At 45.9% G+C, this 21,208-nt stretch overlaps 2 protein-coding genes across 10 annotated transcripts in view; one reads left to right on the forward strand and one right to left on the reverse strand.

The window, feature by feature from the left end:
• LOC142817866 (uncharacterized) overlaps positions 1 to 21,208 on the forward strand; it is a 246,100-nt gene that overhangs the window by 133,677 nt on the left and 91,215 nt on the right. For 2 of the 9 annotated variants that reach the window (XR_012895391.1, XM_075895752.1), the window contains exon 4: positions 14,612 to 14,742. The exons of the other annotated variants lie outside the window; for them this stretch is intronic. Coding sequence is in view for 1 of the 2 variants with exons in the window: in XM_075895752.1 (XP_075751867.1) it covers positions 14,612 to 14,725 (114 nt within the window). In the remaining variant the exon portion in view is untranslated. The remainder of the gene's footprint in view (positions 1 to 14,611; positions 14,743 to 21,208) is intronic. 9 annotated transcript variants of the gene reach the window in all.
• LOC142817865 (uncharacterized) lies at positions 8,719 to 11,631 on the reverse strand. Its single transcript, XM_075895751.1, has 2 exons — positions 11,100 to 11,631; positions 8,719 to 10,174 (listed from the first exon to the last, which is right to left on the reverse strand). The coding sequence occupies exons 1-2, from the start codon at positions 11,109 to 11,111 to the stop codon at positions 8,927 to 8,929; spliced, it is 1,260 nt and encodes a 419-aa protein (XP_075751866.1). The 5' UTR covers positions 11,112 to 11,631; the 3' UTR covers positions 8,719 to 8,926.

Raw genomic sequence — 21,208 nt, forward strand, 5'->3', positions numbered from 1 at the left:
AATTAAAACGCTTGAGCAAAGAGTTGAGGAGCTTGAGAACCGCAGCCGTCGGTCAAACTTAATTATTTATGGCCTAGAAGAAATGAAAGACGAAACAAGCGATAAACTGGAGCAAGCAGTTAACAAAAGTATAATAGAAAGTGTTCTTGAGCTGGAGCCGGTTCAAATTGAAAGAATTCATAGATTAGGCAGATATGCGCCAAACAAGACACGACCAGTGATTCTGAAGCTTCTTGACTCGAGACAGAAAGGGAGTATTTTGAAGAATTGCTTCAAGCTCAAGAATACTGACCTCTCTATAGGGGAGGATTTCGCTCGCAAAACCCGTGAGACAAGGAAAAAGCTTTGGGACAGCGCCAAAACTAATCGAAAAAAAAAAGACAAAGTCGCACTAGCATACACCAAGCTTTATATTAACGATGTCGCTTTTGTCTGGGACGACAAAAAGGGTGAAAGGGTACAAGTAGGAAAAAACGGCATAGTAAACCGCCCGAAGACCCGACAACACGCCCAATCAAAGAAATAACGTTACTAACCGTAAACGCCCACAGTATACTAAATAAATCGGCAAGCCTTGAACAACTACTGCTTGATCAAGAGCCACACATAGTCGCCATCACGGAAACATGGTTGACGCCTGATATCTCAAACGACGAATTCACTCCCCCGGAGTACGCTGTAATCCGGAAAGATCGTCCCACACGTGGTGGGGGTGTGGCCCTGCTGATAAGCAAATCGATTCCTTTTGTCGTGCTTCCCGATGTTATAGGCGCAGAGGCGATATTCTGTAAAATTCATTGTGATGGAATTAGCATAGTAACCGTGTGCGTTTACAGAAGCCCCTCATCAGTCAACAAATGTATTATAGCGATCCAAGATTATCTTCAAACTCATGCCCATTACTCTCGACTAATCATCATGGGTGACTTTAACCTTCCCGACATAAATTGGAACAACATGCAGTACACGTCACAGTCATCAGAGCCAGTGGTCACGTCACAGTCATTGATTTAATTTTAAATTTCAATCTACAACAAGTCGTGCTTGCGCCAACACGTATAAAAGATCAAACAAAAAGCGTACTCGACCTTATATTGATTAGTGGCCAGTTCCCGTTAAATAAATCAGTCGTCAATGTGATTCCGGGGATATCAGATCACCGCATACCAATCTGTCAGCTCCAACTAGGATATGACATAACACCACGTTCATCAGTAACTACTGTTCGAAATTTCCCTAAAGGTGATGATGCCAGCATTGTAACCTACTTAGCTCACGAATTTGAAAACTTTTCAAACCTTGCTATACATCCAACGACTGATGTAAATCATCTATGGTCGTGCTTCAAGACTATCGTTGTGTTCTGCGTTACCCACTTTGTCCCACTGAAAACAAAAAGGCAAAAAAAAATTCCGCCATATCCACGAAGTGAATGAAGATGAGTGGGCGAAGCTCCGGAGGTAAACCTGGTAAACCATGAATCCTCTGTACATTTTGCCCACTCGATTTTATTACATCGCTCCCCCTAGCGTACGTCACCGCACTAAATCGAACGATTGCCTTCAACCAATGACACGCGCCATATGTGACATCATTCCTATTTTATAAGATCTCGCGTCTTTCATCAACTACAAGTACCGCTTTCTAGTTTATAACACCTTGCATCTTTTCATCATCAGCTACAAGTACCACCATCTAGTAAACACTACAAGAACTAAACGAGAGGTGGCTACATACAGGAGATAGTACCGCCATCTAGTGAACATTGCAAGAACTAAACTAGAGGTGGCTACATACAGGGAACGTTACCGCCATCTAGTGAACACTGCAAGAACGAAACTAGAGGTGGCTACATACAGGCTACAGGGGACGCACAGCCCACGCCCTAAGGAGCTTCGCCCCTAAAAAAACATAATCCTTGGATAACCCGCGAAGTTTTACACGCAAAGCGAAAAGTTAAGAGGCTACGCCAAGCAATCAAAAAGAAAGGCAAGAATCCAGTAACCGCATCTAACCTAGCACGTGCTATTACAGACTTCAAACAAAAAGCTAGCTTCGCCAAAAGGCAATATTTTACTTCAACGCTTCCGTGTTACATAAAAAACAACCCTCAACGATTTTGGAAACATTTTCGGCCTGCCGCTGAAACAAAGACGTGTTTAAGCGATAGCGATAAAACAAACCAGGCCAATATCTTCAATGATTATTTTCAATCTGTCTTTACTGATGACAATGGCACCACTCCTGCGGCCTTGCCTACAGCCCGAATTCCCATTGAACCATTAGTTATAAGCGACCCCGGGATTCTTAACCTACTTTTGAATCTAGACACGAAGAAAGCCAGTGGCCACGATGATATTGCAAATGAATTTCTTTTTCGATACGCAGAACTGTGTAGTAAATACCTCGGCATAATTTATCGCAAATCTATAGAAACAGCAAAACTGCCATCAGAATGGAAAGTAGCAAAGGTGATACCCATACACAAAACCGGAGATACAGCTGTTCCTTCTAATTTTAGACCTATATCCCTCACCAGTACGCATGTAAGATACTAGAGCATATAATCGCTAAGCATTTAACTATTTTTCTAGAAAACAACAATCTTCTGTCCCCCCATCAACATGGCTTCCGGAAAGGTTTATCAACAATCACGCAGCTTACCGAGGTTGTCCACAACCTTGCACTCAGTATAAACACCGTGGCCAAACTGACGTAATTCTACTTGATTTAGCAAAAGCGTTCGATCGAGTGTGTCATACTAAACTGATTTCGAAATTGCAGAACATTATTGGGGATGGGGAAATTACGAACTGGGTAAGAGACTTTCTTATAAACCGGTCACAGTTCGTGGTTTTCGAAGGAGTATCGTCGTGGACGGCCCCAGTGAAGTCAGGTGTTCCCCAAGGCTCCGTCCTAGGGCCATTATTATTTCTAATTTACATAAATGACATCACTGATAACATAGACTGCAAAATTAAACTTTTCGCAGATGACTGCATTATTTATAGAGCAATTAACTGTTCGGATGACCATTTATCTTTAAATAATTCATTGAGTAAGATTGCTCACTGGTGTCAGCAGTGGCAAATGTTAATTAACCTAACAAAAACAGTTTGCATGACGGTAACCAGGAAAAAACAACCCTCCGACTTTACCTATACAATTAATGGCGTACCTTTACAAAGAGTTACGCAGCAGAAGTATCTTGGCGTCACCTTGACTACCGAATTGAGATGGGATGCGCACATTAACAATGTTACAGCATCGGCTTTGCGTAAACTGTTTTTTCTACGAAGGCGTTTACCCTTCGCGCCGACAGATACTAGGCTCCTAACCTACACCACATTCGTGCGACCAATCTTAGAGTACGCTAACACTGTGTGGTTCCCGCAAGGTGTTACTAATATAGCAAAAGTTGAACGGGTTCAAAGGAAGGCCATTAGGTTTATACATAATAAGTACAAACGCACCGACTCGCCCACAAACCTTTTAGAAACCTCCGGTCTACCCACGCTTGCAACAAGAGCAAAAATCGCGCGTCTCAAATTTCTACACCACATTCTGCATAACCATAGCCGGATCGATGCATCCAGGTACATATCTTTGGCAGAATCACGAACACTACGACATAAACATGCATACACTATCAAAGAATACTCTTCCAACAACGACTGTTTCAAGCAATCCTTTTTCCCCCTGTCAATCAGCGAATGGAATAGGTTAGATCCCTCCATTACTAACGCACCATCACTGGCAGAATTCACTTCAAAAATTGAGACTATACTTTGAGACAACGGCTTTCTTCAACCATGACCTCCATTATTGTTTTCCAGTAGTATTTATTTAGATGTATAAGTATACACAATGCCTTCTCTGTATAAAACTGTATTGATTCTTTTTATGCAGCAAAGATTCAGTTCGCTGCTTCCGAAGTGTGAATATTTGGAGTGCATAAATACCTATGTCTAATGTTTCTATGTAACCAGGATTATTATTACCAATTTTAAAATAACTACAGTTCTGTATGCCGCCTGTAAGAAAGTACTTAGCATTCATTGTATTCTGATACTCATGCCCTCCTGCTTTGGTCTCGTAAGAGACTGGCAGTATTGTAAATAAATAAATAAATAAATAAATAAATAAAGTTTAGGTTCATGGCTGAGCGAGCGAGAGGGGGGTGGTGGTAGAAAACAGTTCTGTTCGGCGCAAATGTTCACTTCTACTTTAAGCAAACACATTGAAAACAGGACGCGTAAGCTCGTCACCTACCTGAACTCCCCGAACAAAGTCGCTTGCCCTGAGTGAACCCTCCCCTCCCATGCTATTAAAAAAAATCCTGGCGTTACCTCTAACATACACAGTCGTACAGCAGCCCCGCGGCGGTGGTCTAGTGGCTAAGGTACTCGGCTGCTGACCCGCAGGTCGCGGGATCAAATCCCGGTGGCGGCGGCTGCATTTCCGATGGAGGCGGAAATGTTGTAGGCCAGTGTGCTCATATTTCGGTGCACGTTAAAGAACCCCAGGTGGTATAAATTTCCGGAGCCCTCCACCGCGGCGTCTCTCATAATCATATGGTGGTTTTGGGACGGTAAACCCCACATATCAACCAATCAACAGTCGTACAACATTATAAAGAAGTCTTTTTTTTTCCAACAATTATACCATATAGGTGGATACATGCTTTTTATAATAATGATTGACGACGCAAAGGAACAAATTAATTCCGGTAGCCACATTTATGACCTTGAAAGATCAATATCTCCAGTAGCTATTGCATTTGAGCGTAAGTTTAAGACGTTTAGCACAAAACGTGTCATCGAAACCAAACTGTGTAGCGTTGAACTCGTCAAAAAATTACGGTGAGAGCAATATATAAATAATTTGGTTTTTTGATGCCCCGGTCACTCCAATAATTTATTATTATCCCTTCTTTCTGTTCCCACCACTGTGATTATCACCCAGTAATGCAGTTTCAGCGCTCACTCTTAAGTTCGTGGTCTCCCCTCAACCGCGGCAATGGTTTCCCACCAGCGTCTCCAACCTGAATAAGGCCCGTCGAACCCATCTGCTTATTCTGCAGACGGTCTCGCAATTCGTCAAGAGCTAACGAGCGAGTGGGCCACGTTTCTGTTGGCGTACCGCAAACTAAAGCGCATTTAAGCGTGCGGCACCTGCCTTGTTCACCGAAGCAGGCAAAACCGCAAGGCCGCACAAAGAGGGGGGAGGGGGGGAAGTGCAGGAAGCACGTTGTTTAACTCTTGATTGTCCAAGCCAAACGGGCCGATTAACGTAGTGACGACAAACAAGCCACCAGGCGCTTGGCGAGTTGCTTGGGTGCCCTCGCCCTTTCTTTGGTACAGAATACAGAGAACGAAGGCTATGCGAGAGTGAGTTGGCAGGTTTGTGGGAAGCAAGGTGGTTATGCGTTTACGCTTGGCCTGAAACACAAGCGGCGCCGTTACGCCCACGAGCATGGCTACTAGAGGAGAATCCTACGCGAGGATAGCTACGTGTCTTCGAGGAATCATTTCCTGTCGCTTACGCCGTTACGGAAACTTGGGAGACGTGCTCACGCGACTGTACACAGGTCAGACTGCAGACGAGAACGCGCCTTTGCAAGAAGGGAGAGAAAAGGAAAACAATTTTGGCGGTCTTGCTGTTGATTGCGAGCGGAAACGCTCTGCGTGACTTTGGGCCGTGCGGTTCTGCGTGTCACCTGCGACTTCGTTCATGGGAAGGCTTGTTGAGCGCTTCAGAAGTGCGTGTGTCCGTGTGAGTGCGTAGTACAAAAGTAAGCAGCAGCCCTATACTATCACCGGGGTGAATTTATGTGCAGGCTGAAACAAAAGCGCCGAAGTCGTGCACAAGCCGGATGCCGTATTCAGTCAGTGAAGCTGATCGCGGAAAAGAGCGCGCTAATAGAAAAACGATGGACCACTCGAATCGCACGGATCATATGCGACTGGCTTTTCTGGACAAGCGCAGTGCTTGCACGTGGTACGCGGCCGAAAACGCCTATACTTTTTAATAAGGCGAGAGTTGTCAATGCTTCGTTATAGGGTGACCTTGAATATAATGCGGGCTACAAAAAGTAGGCTTCATTACAAAATCTGCCGTTGCGATCGGTCGGCGAGACGCACTGCTTGGTTGATGTTGCGACGTCACACATCGCCGATATTTGTGACTTCCTCATGACATATAGAGCAATCATCAGATGATTGACATCGCCGCCTAGTCAGAGCTGGGCTTATCACGAAAGTAAGGCACCACGCGAGGGGCACGAAACCATCATGCGCGTTTGTTTATACATACAAAATGTGAAGATTTCACAAGGAGGGAGCATTCGAACCCCCACTTACTAAGCCAATGGCTGTGAGGCTTGTAGAAGTACCATCTTCTCTATTGCAACGTCCGCTGAAAGACGCAATGGTATACCACCCACAGTATCGATAAATCTGGCCTAAATGATGACCGCATTTCGACGAAAACCACTTCCTAGAGCTCGAGAAGCACTCCTCGCCTTGGCCGAATACCGCTTACTCGGTCTAAGCCAGGAGGCCATACGTCACAAAGCTTTGAAAGCAGCAATGATGCGTGGCGGAGTTTCTCTGTTGCGGCATTTGCGCAAAGTGGCTCAGTTCCGCGACGGGACCGTACAGGGGGTCTACCCTAAACTCAAGCAGATGACACCACTTGCTGAGTGCAGATGGCCGAGAAGAAATATTTTCCTGAACTCTTCACAAGAGGACGATAAAATATGAAGTAAAACAAGCGGCGAACGCTAAGAATACGAAGCGGCCGGAGAAACACTGCATCAGAAGAGGTAAGCATGCAAGCAACAAAACGCAACAGGGCGTTTCCGCGAAGCTCCGAAGCATCTTGAAGACCACGGCCGGAACCAACAGCGGAAACATGATCTTCCGCACGTCCCCGAAACGTTGCGCACAGAGCGGTGCAAAGAAGTCACGGCCCTCTTTAAAAAAATAAAGAAAAGAAAAAGCAAGTTAGTTGAAAACCAATGCAAGTATGCCTTAATGTTTTTTCTGTCTTTTTTTTTTCAGCCATCTTCTGCACTCGCCCTTTTTTTCCTTTCACACAGGCGCTGACTGTGTGCGTGGGTAGACCAAAGACGTCCCTTGATCTTCGGCCCGTCCTCCAGTGACGGCTCCGCAAGACTACGGGTTTCGAGTTTCTGACGATATGCGCTCGGAGAGAGCGCTTGCTTGCGGAGCGCAAGCTCTTTGATGTTCTGGCGTGTGTCAGCGGCGGGGTTTCGAGGCGAGGCAACCTGCGGTCTGAAGCGTCTTCTTGCATTTTGGAGGGACGGTCGCCGGTTCTTCTTTTATCTCTCCCTTCCTGTCAGCCCCATCGTTTCCCTGCATGCAACAGTATTTCGCCGACGCTCATCTGGCACGGCAAAGCTTCGCTTTATCGCGCAGGGCACGTCTCTTCCTGCGCTCTCGCGCGCAATCGCGTTTTTTTTTTTTTTTTTGCTGCGCAAGATCTGCACTCGTAAAGGAGCAATGCACTGGCGCCATAGCATCAATGGGGGTTGAGGGAGGGAAACGTTGAAACGTGAATCTGAATGTCAGAAGTGACAGGACGCTTGCTACACGTTTGAAAAGAGATGAAGAGTTGGGAAGTTTGAGAACTGCAGCTTTCTGACAATTTTGACGCTGTCACTTCAATCTATTTTTTGGCATGCTTGTCTTGATAACACCGTTTTTGCGAGTTGGCTGCCACTGACTGTCCTGTGGATAATGGAGACGGTTATGATATTGATTTGTTGATTGCGCATGCCCACTTCTTTTAATAGCGGTGACAGCTGGTGGAACCGCATGCGTTCGTTATGTGTTATGTTTAGTATATTGATACGTATAACCAACACATCAAGGGTCAGGAATTCCACGTACAGGAGGCGATATAGACGGCTGGCCCGTCCGCTGTGCGTGTTGTCCCCCCATTTTGGTCGATGCTGTGCACGTCGGTATAAGTGCACTCGTATTTAGTCACTTTACGTGACATCTTTGTGGTGGAGGTGCTTAATGGTTGGGGTGGAGGAGTGACCATACATACAGGAGTGTTTGCGTTGATGTGCACAGCATCGGTCAACATCGAGAACAGCAAGCGCAGAGGCCAGCCTTCTTTGTCATCTTTTGTACGCAGAATGCCCAAATCTCGATGTGTTGGCTACGTATAGCAATATATTGTTGTCTCGCATCACGAATGCCTCTTCCTTGTCTTGTACAGCACATGCTACTTGACAAACGTTACTTTATCGTATACCAGCATTACAATCGTCTCCAGCAGGTATCTTTTTCAGGACAGTTTAAGCACCTATTGACATTGAACCCCAGTGCTACTCAGGAGACGACAGCCTTTCAGATCGGGCTGTCTAGATGTTTTCATATTCATTTAGAATATGATTATGTTAGACTATGTTAGAATATTCTATGTTAAAATATTCTGTTAGAATGTGCTGAGACATTTACGAACATTCGCTGCCGCAAAAAATTCAAGCCACGAGTTGATGCAAGTATTCGTGATATTATGTTCTCGCCTTTAAGTGGATAACTGGGACCCCGCATTATCGAACACATCTTTTCCGGTTTCTTCTTCGTTATGCACGACAACATACACTACAAGGCCAGCTACCACGAAGCGATGGCCTACTTAAGTGCATCGTAAAACTTCATTGAGTTCGTAACACACACATTTGTATAATCGAAGTTGGTTTAATAACAGAGGCTAAAAATGTGAGCTTGGTATATACAGCGAAGAAATGACATGTCAGGCACAGTACAGTGAATGTCCAGCATATTTCAAGTCCATAAAAAGCGCGATCCGGCGGGTTGAAACAATTCACAAAGATGCAACGCCCGGTCGCCGATCAACGGCGCCCTGAAACACGCCACAAGTACAGTTAGCTCTCCTGAATGTGGATGTAGTGGATGCTCTCTTCACCGTTGTTCAAGCTCGGGCCAACCTTTCGGACGTCATCGGCCTTGTGCAGCTCTACCACTTCGTAGTTGCGGCGTCCGAGACCTGTAGTGACCTTGTCGACCGGAACTTTGAACCACTCGCCATTCTTGCCCTGCTCGACCACTGTGATACTCTGGCTAACCTGCGGCTTGCGCTTGGGTTGGAACACACCCTGCTTGACCACCTTTCTGGGAAGCTTGCTGCTCTGGCTGGCGTAGTAGACGTCATCGGCAGGCAAGTTCTTGGGCAGCGATGAAACGCCTATTTTCTGCGGAAGCAGGTGCTGTCCCCTACGGCTGGCATGTCCACGGATGCTGGGTCTTGGTGGCTGAGCGAAGCGGAGGTGGGAAGAAAGTTTTGGGGGCCGGATTGGGGGTGGCATAGTCTGCGCACCGGTGGACTGCTGGTCCACTGGCGCTGGAGCTGGAGCTGCAGACCTCCATGGAAGCAGAGGGGTTTGAAGGTCTCGCTTGGGAAGAGGCACTGGGTGCGACGTAGATATGCTGAACGAGGTCTTCACGGCAGGCTGGGTCTGTGGGCTCTTCAGATGCGCTTGGTTGTCGTGGGATTGCTGGGGCTGATGTGGAATTGGGAACACGGGGACGGCTGGCCTCCAGGCTGGCTTCTGGTATGGTGGCAGCGGTGGCAGCGAGCCTGGTTGTGGCTTGTCATTGTTGTTACTGGCGACACTATTCGCGTTGTTGTTATTATGGTTATTGTTGTTGCTGTTCGAGTTGCTGTTCATATTGTTGTTGTTGTTATTATTATTATTGTTGATTGCAGCATCACGTGGTGAGATGTTGTCCATCTTCCACGGAATTACGGGTATCTGCAGACCGATCGGAGGGAAGCAAGGGTTCGGTGGAGCGAAGGGCATCTGCTGAAGACCGGGGCCCAAGTGTTTTCCGCCAACCCATATACCAGCCGGCAGCTGGTTCCGGTGGGAATACTCAGCGATGATCTGGCGGACGATTTCAGAAATTTGCTGGTGCAAGTTGGGGTCATGGCCGATGAGGTTTTCGGTGGGCGCCGGGTTGGGTGGGCCAGGCCTTGTGGGACCCATGTGCGGAGCGTCGCTGGAGTCCCAGATGAATGACTCCACCTGCTCCAGGTCGTCCACGTCATAGTCGAAACTCCTCTCCGCGCTGGTGGACACAAGGAAGACGAGGAGCGAATAGACCGCGCAGGCCTGTAACAGAGTCAAAATGGATTCACCTACTGTTTCACAATATAGTCAAGAAATAATGAAAATACGCGTTCTCTGTTTGTGCACAAGTGCACATTGTTGTGAATAATTCACGAACACCAATATTAGAGCATATAAATACAAAGCCTGGGAGGCGTCGCCCGAGGTTTAAGCAATATCTTCCTGGGCGCCCCTTCTGTGCAGTGGAGTTGTTACATTCTTTTCTTGATTGCTCTAAGCCTCTAATTCATACTGCACTAACTGTATTGAGTTATTTGCTTCGGCAACGTATGAACACTACCACTCATGCCTTCATTGCCCTGTCATTTTGGTGCCAGAACTACACTGTTCTAACAAATATTAGTGTCCATACATAACGATTTCAGCGAATGAACGATACACGTAGAATAGCCACTCGAGTACCTATTGTATTATACTATAAATGAAAGTACCGTTGCATGTGAACTACTCCCTGCATTTCACCCAGCAGAACTGAACGACTATTTTCATTACTATACAGTTAAAGTTCATTATAATGTACCTTTTTGTAGTCTAGAGCAGAGTGTAGCATATTTTTTAGGGGATACTACTGTTTCCCCCACCAGTTTTGAACTGCCTACAGGTTCATAATGCTTGAAGCAAATAATAGAGACATCAACGTAGAGTTTTTGAGGGGACAGTTGACCTGACAATATCAACCAAAGAAATCGCGGCATAAATTGAGGGGATAAATGCAGTGATAAACTCTTACGACGTATCAACTTTGCACAATAAGCGTAGTCGTAGAAATGACAACTTCTCACTGTATCAATAATTTTCAAAACTGAGTCATTGCTTTTGACGTAGAGACTTCGCCTCTTGGCAGGTCACCGAATGCAACAAAACCACCGTCGCGAGTGCCTTCACAGTCACCCTGACACCTACTTACCATAGGTCTCATGTCTTTCGAAGAGTTTCTTTCAAGGCTGCCGAAGAGACACTGGGTAGATATCCAAATCCAGGGGTTGTTGGTTAACGTTGGAAACTTGTGGCCGGGTAACTCCACTGAGCGCTCGCTGCTCGTTGGGAGATCTTGTATGAGTGGAGAATGCACTGCAACCGACTGCGACTTTCGGATCTACGCGGGGTGGCTTATATGCGAACCCAGAAGCCATGGATGGCCAACGTGACCGAGGCGGGTAGGGAAGGTCGAGAGACAGACCGTCGTGACAGCCTCACGGTTCTCGCCCTCTCGCCTCGAGTACCAGGGCGCGTGCGGTTGACACGGATGGAGAGGACGCGTGGTCGGATTCGCGCGCACGTTGTCTTCGCCGTCGTCGCGGGAGGCTGTTTTCACGGGCTTCGGTGGACCACATACCGAGCGCTACAGCTGCGCCCCGCGTAGCCTCACATTTGGTGCAACGTGACGTCCTCGGAGAACGAAACGGAAAAGTCCCGGCGTGCGAGCACGTGTAAGTCTGTACACCGAGCCGGCGGATGACGATCGACATCAGAAACGACACGTGAACCGTCGGCACATGTTGCCGCAAGCAACGAACGTACGCGAAATCAGTTAGAAGCGAGGAAATGGAGGAGAGAAAACTAAGGACGTATTCGAGCATCACGTGGAAGCAGTGGACGCACCCACGCCCCCGTTGGAGCCATGGGTTGGTTGTATCCCGCGGCGAAAGAGTGGGCGTTCGCGACGTAATGAGGTGCAGGCGTCCTACGGAAGAACGAATAGGTACACCTCATTTGTTGTACGGAAGAAAAAAAAAGCGTCAGTGAGACGAACACGAGAGGCGACGGACAAGCCCAGTCATTGGTGACAAGTGTCACAGGAAAAGCTAATTACGCTGCGAAAGAAGAGAAGTAAGCTCAGAGACAATGGCAAAAGTTCCTCTTCGTGTTGTTTCGCAGATTTTATAGCGTAATGTTTTAGTCGTTTTCTTTCTTTGTATTTGTAAACACTCCTATTGTACGTGTTCCACCATGCGATGAATCGAGATCACTTTTATCCGTACAACTCGTCGCGAAGTAGTAAAAGAGACCGGGCGAACTTCAACCTAATCTAAGGTGTGTGTTGTTTGTGTCTGTATACGTGCGTGTTCTCGTGTCGGAGGAAAAAACACCAAATTAAAAGATTCGGAACAGGATCTGCGTGGTCTTCAAGTCACCTGTTTTGGCTTGCGCGTCATCTAATCAAGCCTGGAGCACGCTTTGACTCAGGCTGAACGAGAAAGATGTTTCGGAGGACCGTGCCTTTACGAATGGGCATGCTCTCATGCGCGCGATACCACAGTTCGCCGGAGGTGATCGTTCTCGTGCAATGCACGCAGACGCAATAAATTAGCAGCACCTATACGCCTAAATTAGTCTCTTTGGTCTTGTCGGTTTGTGGGTCTTCTTCGACACAGAGAAAAAAAAAACATTGAGTCTTACCTCAGCCCTCCTCCTCAACATTTTAAACAGAAAGGCGAGCACATCTTTTCTGCGCTGTAGTGCCAAGGCAGACGCACGATGATGTCGCTGCTTCGGCCGTGCATTTTTTTAGGGTCACGCAGTCTAGAGGTAATTATGCTTATGAGTCCAGATTAAATTATGATTATATCAAAAGGGGATCATTTTCACGGTTCAGAGGGAATCATGATTATGATCACGAATCCAAAGGATATTATAATTATGATTATATCTGGAGGGGATCGTGATTCCACCCTGGGAACATTCGTTGAATATATGTGTACGTAAAAATATGCAAGCGCGTCAATGGAACCTGAAACCGAACGTGCACCCGGTAAGGCTGTCTATGTAGTGGCTATGGTACGCGACTGCTGACCCAAAGGTCGAGGAATCGAACACTTGCAGCGGCGGTCGGATCTTCGATGGACGCAAAATCGCAGCGGCTCGTGTATAGATTTAGGCACCTGTTAAATAACCCTAGGTAGTCGAAATTTCCGGATATTTCCGCAAAAACGTCTCTCATAATCATATCATGGTTTGGGGAGGTAACACCCGAATAAAGTTTATTACAAACACGACCAGAATTCGGAGAATTCATTGTGGTGTGCGAGACAACAACGAGTGTCGAGCAAGTGCAGCACATGTGTCTACGGTGATACTATTCCATGGATAGACAGAGTGAATATTTTAGAATAGCGTGCGCTAAGTTAGAGCTCGTTACGGTCGCCTAGTGTTTTCGTAATTTAACGGGAACCCGCAAGAGCATTGCATACGACACATCCGCAGTGGCGACAAACGTTAATCCAAAGCTTTGCGTACGTTGGTATAGAGTGTTATAGAATAACGTAATGCAAAGCTTTGCGTTTGCGTTCGCCGAAGCTGTGGATGTGTCGTATACGTTATCCTCTCTCGGGCTCCCGCTAAGTGACGAGCGCTGACGCTATGCCCGCAAAGCGCAAGCACTGCGTACGTTATTCTAAAACTTTCTAATATAAAAGTCTTGATATTCGAAAATTTTCTAATGTAAAACTCCCTATATATATATATATATATATATATATATATATATATATATATATATAAATATATATATATATATATATATATATATATATATATATATATATAATATATATATATATATATATATATATATATATATATATATATATATATATATATATATACCACAAAGGACAAACCTTTGTGGACATACCTTCACGGGGTCGGGGACTCGCCGTGGAGGCTTAGCCATAGCCTATGACTTAGAAATGCGTCGCACCGCAAAACCCGAAAGCGTGAGTTCAGTTTGGACCTACGGCAACAATATTTTGGTGAAGGCGAAATTGTAAAGAAGAAGCGAGCGCACTTTTATTTGGCAGTCGGAGTGGTCATATCTAATCAGCATGTCCCCCCACTGCGTCATAACTTATTATCATATATTGGGTGGGGCAGGTAAAACTACACATTGTACCTTTACTTTATGCGGTCATAAAACTGCAATTTCTGATGTGTGCGTGGGTTGCGTGACCTATCGTGCATACGTCTTGAAATACCGAACAGCTATCCACAGATATGAAACTGGCCAAGCAGATGTACCAAACCATAAGCCACGAGAAATCGCACACGTAACGATGCTCGCTTTCTAAAAATGATTGGGCTCTTGATCTCGTGGATTCCTTAGCTGATGACATTCAAGTATGGCTTGGAGTGTCAAGCTGCGCAGTTGTGTGGAGAACAGAACCACCAACCAACACCGCTGTGAAGGCTGTTGAAATGGGGGCAATGTAGAAATTTGCTCGCGAAGCACTTCAAGCTAAATTTCATCTCACATGCACTCTTAAAGAAGGTGACGTACATCTTCGGATAGATACAACTAGAACTCTGCGGAATAGAGACATGTTTTACTCTCTACAGAAAGCAACAAGCATTGAAAGCTGTAGAAGCGGACTGAAGGTTGGGCCTGTTGGTGACAGTATACTTGAACATATTCTAACACAGCACACGACTACGTGGACACAAGAGAAGAAAGGGGAACAAACCGTAGCGCCCACTCGCAATGAACACTTCAGCCTCTTCACCCATGTGACCACTCTAAAGCTGGACGACTGGTAAAGGTTTATCTTCTAGAGGTAAGGCGTAAGTGTTCATCATCTAGAGGTAAGGGTTCCGGTAAGCTAGTTCCTTCTTTGTGTTCCGCCTGCTGCGCAGTCTCCAAGAATGACTGCAGAAAGTGTCGCGCACTGTATAGTGACGGACTGACAGGCCACATTGTGTTCAACAGCAAAGCTATCATGTGAAACAAAATTATCATCAGTATGTGTTACGGAAATTGGGCGAATCCCACTGCTAACCACTGGTCCTCTTAAATGAAGAAGACTTCAGACAGTCAGCAAATGCCGATTGGGATTTCCGGACAGACGTAACCAGTACCTGAGAAAAGATTTATTAGGTCATCGGCATTAGCCGACAGATGAACGTCATGACCGCTCTGTTCCAGCTTCGCTGAAGCATCTTTCCTGAATGCTTCATCGGTACATACACAAAACAATATATGTCAGGGAAATGCAACGGTGCCTACGAGAAGATCTTGAAACGATGGAAGCAGCTCGCTAACGATGGCGTGTCCACAAATCTGCGAGAGGTATACGAACGGTCGGTTTCAGCGTGAGTTTCAGTCTCTGGACTTTGGACATCACCGTCAAGCATGTAATTGTCTGCATTAACTCAAACCTCTCTGCGTTGAGAAGCAACTAATAAACGAATTAGAATCACCAAGATAAAACCTAAAACGAGAACCTGAGATGGGAAGCATTTTATAAACTGTCTACAGCATCACCTATAGCTAAAGCCTATAGCAGCAACCTAGAAGCAACTTATAAACAACCTAAAGTGTCACCTATAGCTATAGCTTATAGCAGCAACCTATGAGCAACTTATAAACAACCTATACCAAAACTTATAGCTAAAGCCTGTATATAGCATCAACCTATAATGGAATGAATGGAATGAAAAAACTTTATTTCAACCTATAATCAACCATATTATAATTCAGAATCGTCCAGCCTCACTGTTTCAAGCATTGCGCGACTTGTTGCAAGCCTCACAATTTTTTGCTGAAGAAACGGCAGACACTGAAAACAAACACTGTATGGGCATTACTTGGCCAAAAATTTTCGTGTGTCAATTCCGAGTATACAATGCATGCTGCACACGAAGGCGTAGATGTCGCTAAGTTCGCCAACGCATAGATATCAAGGTAAGTGACAGTAAATGGAGATAAATAATGCGCTATCGCATTTCTCTTTCATTTGCAACCATGCAATCGCATTTTTGCAGCGAAGCTGTCTTATTCTACACTGCACTGCCGTCGCCGCCGCTGTCGTCGTCTTCGTCGTCGCAGAAGTAGCTGTAGTTGTAGTAATAGTAGCAGTAGTAGTGGTAGTAGAAGTAGCAGTAGTAGTAGTAGTAGTAGAAGCAGTACTAGTGCTAGCAGTTGTTAGAAGTAGTATAGCAATAGTAGTAGCACGGCCGCTGGATAAAAAACAAGGTCATGGTAGTAGCATTAGTAGAAGTAGTAAATAGTAATAATAGCAGCAGCATCAGTATTAGTAGTGGCAATAGTAGGAGGTAGCAATAGTAGTAGTAGTAGTAGTAGTAGCCGTAGCAGTAATTGTAATAGTGGTAGTGCGGTGGCAGTAGTAGTACTAGTAGTAGTAGTAGTAGCAGCAGCAGTAGTAGTAATAGGCGTAGTAGTAGTAGTAGTAATAGTAGTAGTAGTAGTAGTAGTAGTAGTAGTAGTAGTAGTAGTAGTAGTAGTAGTAGTAGTAGTAGTAGTAGTAGTAGTAATAGGCGTAGTAGTAGTAGTAGTAGTAGTAGGTCGGCGAACTCACTTATGAGTCGACTCACTCGGACTCACTTAGACTCAAATCGAGCTGTGAGTCGGAGTCTGAGTGAGTACGTGTGAGTAATATTTTCGTGAGCATGAGTCCGACTGATACCGGTGGCAAGAAAACGTTCGTGAGTCTGAGTCCGAGTGAGACCGGTTCAAGAAAACTTTCTCGAGTATGAGTCCGAGTGAGACCGGTTCAAGAAAATTTTCGTGAGTCTGAGTCCGAGTGAGACTAGTTCAAGAAAACTTTCTCGAGTATGAGTCCGAGTGAGACCGGTTCAAGAAAACTTTCTCGAGTCTGAGTCCGAAATAGACTGGTTCAAGAAAGTTTTCGTCAGTCTGAGTCCGAATGAGTTTGGCTCAGAAAAATTTCGGTGAGTCTGAGTCCGAGTGAGTCCAAAGCGCAAAATATATTTGTTGAGTGCATGAGTCGTCTGAGTGAGTACCACTCTCTTTTGCCGACCTAAGGTAGTAGCAGGCGCCACACAGGTCATGTGACCTTATAAAGCAGGGAATGAAGAAATAAATAAGATGAAGCTATGATGATAATAATATGGTGATAGTTACAATGCACGTGACCTCGTTAGAAAATCACTCGCATTTATGGCTTCGCTGTTCAATGCATCTCAAGGAGTGAAACTGCCTCAATATTTTCAAAATCTAAGCTCTTTATATGTCAGCTGTAAATACTTCGGCGAGTACAATTTGCCCCAAAAAGTATTACCATCCTTGGGAGCCTTCATACACACACGCGGGTGGCGTGGGTGTATGAAGGCTTATGAACCGCTAGTGCCCTTCTCATTCTTTTTACAGCGATGCTGTTCAAAGGAGCACTGGCACAAAATTTAATTGATTGATATGTGGGGTTTAACGTCCCAAAGCCACGATATGATTATGAGAGACGCCGTAGTGGAGGGCTCCGGAAATTTCGACCACCTGGGGTTCTAACGTGCATCAAAATATGACCACACGTACCTACAGCATTTCCACCTCCATCGGAAATGCAGCCGCCGCAGCCGAGATTCAATCCCGCGACCTGCGGGTCAGAAGCCGAGTACCTTAGCTCTTGGCACATAATTTCAAAGGCGAGATAACGAGTGAGATTGGTTTATGTTCAGACATGCACAACACCTGCAAGATTCCAGGGGCAAATATAGCCCAGAACATATATACCAGAAATCAATTTTAACATCCACGCCGTGCCACTAAGGCTAAAGTAACTGTATACAGTTATTCTAACTTAGCCATATTCGGAGCTCCTCGTGACACCTACATCAACGCGGCGAGAGTGTAAACAAACCTACGTCACGAGTTTGTGTCGGAACGCGCCTTGCGCTTGCGCCACCTCCTCCTACCACTCGGAAAAAAGCCCTACCACTCGGATGTAGCACGAAACGTCGTGATCAGTTTGTTCCATGCGCTTCAGGTGTCGTCTACAATTCCTGCCATGTGCTTTAGGTGTCCTCTACGATATTCATGTGGCGTATGGGCGAGTCTACATTGGACAGACGGGCCATTGCTTAAACATCCGAAGTAGAGAGCAGAAACTTTTTTTATTGGAGTGTCGATTATATGGGTCACATTTAGCTGCCCATTGCAAAGTTCGCAAGTGCACGCCTCTTTTTGATAAAACTACGGTTATGCTTAGCCACTGGGATGACGTGGTGCGCGATGTTATGGAGGCACTTTTCATTAAAAACACTGCGAAGGGTTGCATCAGCTCCACTTCGTTGGCACGGTAGCGACTCGAAATCACTCTTTTTAGAGGCGGGGTAGACAGGTGCTCTTGGGCTTCTGTTTTTCTTTTGTTTTTTTTTCTTATGTCATATCCAGTTGCTGCATAACTGGTTACAAAAGCTGTTAACCTATCGTTGTTTCCTTTTGGTTTGTTTGCTTTTTTGCCTTTATGCTTGATTAAAAGAGGCGTGGCGGCAATTGCGTAGCTAACTTGGGTAACAATTTTGCATGTTTTTATGCTTCTTTTAATCAACTTATCAGTTGCGAGTGCACTATAAGCGTAGGTCAGCACTTTGAGAGACTACTCACACACCCCAATTTTTGCAGCCTTCGTACTCTCTAACGTTCGAACCCACTTCTACTCACACTATCAATACTTATGTTCATACTCACTCCTACTCGCACTTGGAGTACTCACTCACGTTCATGATCACTCCTACTCACACTCACTCCTAATCACTCACTTTCAATCTAACTCATACTGACACTCAGCACGTTCAAATGAGTGTGAGTGAGTGTACTCATAAGTGAGTATGCCGAGCTATGATTATAAGTGTCTATACTTCTTGTCATGTCGTTAGCGCTGCTTTGAATTGTATGCTACCTGCGACTTGTTTTCTCGTGTCTGCGGCTTTGCGTATACTGGCTGCGCTGGCTGTCAGGGCTGCGTCCGCACTCGCATGCATGGTGTTCACGTCACAGTTTTTCGCGGGCACGTGGGCAGCTGTGTTTACCTTGACACCATAACTGCTCCTGACTAGCTCGGTGCTCTATAAAACCGAAATTGCGACTGGGCGCTCTAAAAACGTATGTAAGTAAGCGAATAAAAGTCAGACACTTGGGCAAACTAGGTTGCCAGCCATGATAAGTAGGTCATAAGTTAGCTACAGCAACAACAACCACAACAACAACAACAACAACGACGACGACGACGATGATGATGACGACAACAACAACAACAGCAACAACAACAACCACAACAAGGTGCAACAGTGTTGTGTCAGCGCTCCTTAACTTGTGCTCAGTCGTGCGAAACTCCCCAGTATGCGCCACACAAATTCGGCAAGCCCCACACCGAGCACAGCTATACTACGAGCTTAAACGGGATTGCCCTTCGTCGAAGAGGAGCACGTGAAACAACTGAATAATATAAAGGAAGAAATGGAAAGAAATAGTGGCGGAGCATGCATTAAGTCACACAATGCTTCGAACAGCGTAGATGGACGCTTAAAAAGTCTAACAAAACAAGCACTAACCTAGAAACAACCTAATAATAAATTACTAAAGCCCACCAAATACCCAAGCAGTCTGGAAAACAACGTAGATGAGAGCACAGAAGCTACGAAGGAACCTAAAGTTACCCATCTGAAAACCTAGCAATTATATCTGAAACAGCCTAGCGTCTCCTGGCTAAAGCCTGGAAACAACCTTTAGCATCCCCTAGCTAAAGCCAAGCAACAACCTAGCGCCAGCTATAGCTAAAGTCCGGCAATAACCTGCAAGCAACCAGATTAAGACTGGAGTATCGTCCAGCTTCGCGACCTCAAGACTCGGATGACTTAATGCGACCTTCGCCATTTCCTTTTCTTTCCAAAACACGCGTCTGCCGTCCCAATCACCGAAGTACACGCGTGTCGCACGCGCTCACTCGTTGATTTTATTCGCTCTGTCATTCGCACCAGGCTACGAAGCAGGTGACCTTGCTCCTCTTTGCAGACGCGAGGAGTCCGTTTTCACCGGAACGGACAAGGCGACGAAGACGGGAACAAGGGGGGGCTTTTGATTTTGCGGCGAGCGCTTAGCGGGACGCGCCGAGCACGCCGCGCTCCACGGTGACACGATTCAATGTCGAGGCCGCACGCGCGTCCTCCTCGCGTCGTCGACTTCGCCGTTGTCGTCGTCACCGCATAGTTGACGTGCTACTCGCTCTCTCTCCCCTCAAAAAGGGAGAGGAAATGTGGGCATCACACTCTTCTCATCCACTTTGTCGCCACTTTCGACGCATTTGCTTCTTTCTTTCCTGTCTTTCTTTCTTTCTTTCTTTCTTTCTTTCTTTCTTTCTTTCTTTCTTTCTTTCTTTCTTTCTTTCATCACGGTACATTCATATCCCGGCAACAATGAAGGGTCGTCGACGCAGGCGTGACAGTCTGCATCGGCAAACGCACTGCCTGTGCGTCTCTTTTTCTCGGTCGTTCAAATGTGTCGCTTCACACCATTCAAATTGGTGTCACGCGATATGTGTGACACCTCGCAAGCACGCTAATAACAAGACCTAACTGCTAGCAAACCTCCCTTGGTGCCTAGGGAACAATGGTTGCTCCACGGAGAGCATGACGAAGTGCTTTTGGCGGCGAAGCTCATTACGCCGTGGGTCATATGTCCAGCGTCGTCGTAGTAGCCAGGTTTCAAGGTTATAAAATTTCATTGCATGTCAATAAAAACGGTGGCATAGCATATCCACATAGCGAATGATGATGAGTAGGGCAAAGCGTCCGTGCATGCACCCATCCATGCGCCCGTCCGTCTGTGCGTGCGTCCATGCATACGTTCGTTCATTCATCCGTCTGTCTATCTGCCCATCCGTTCGTCCATGCGTCCATCCGTCTTTAGTTTGATGATCGACTAGGGCGATCAACCTCCCTACGGAGAACTTCGCCCCACATCGTCATAATTCACCTCGTGATATGCTGTTATTTTTCACTCTGAATGTCTCGAGAATAATCTCAATCCTTTTATACGGTGAATCGTCAGGCGTGGCATATATGATGTTAGCGTCTCACACTCCGAGTTAAAACAGAGTCAGAGCAGCCGTCCTCGTCTAAAACGTGGAGTTGACGTTAGCCCCGTTTGTTAACGGTAAAATAAGACAAGCCAGGCTTTTCTGCAAATCAATTCAAAGGTTTCCATTGCAAAGCATGCACGGCAACGTATAAGATGGCTGGAAGTTGCAACAAGCGGACGACACAAAT

Source organism: Rhipicephalus microplus, chromosome 5, assembly GCF_043290135.1.
Source record: "Rhipicephalus microplus isolate Deutch F79 chromosome 5, USDA_Rmic, whole genome shotgun sequence".
Lineage (NCBI taxonomy): Eukaryota > Metazoa > Arthropoda > Arachnida > Ixodida > Ixodidae > Rhipicephalus > Rhipicephalus microplus.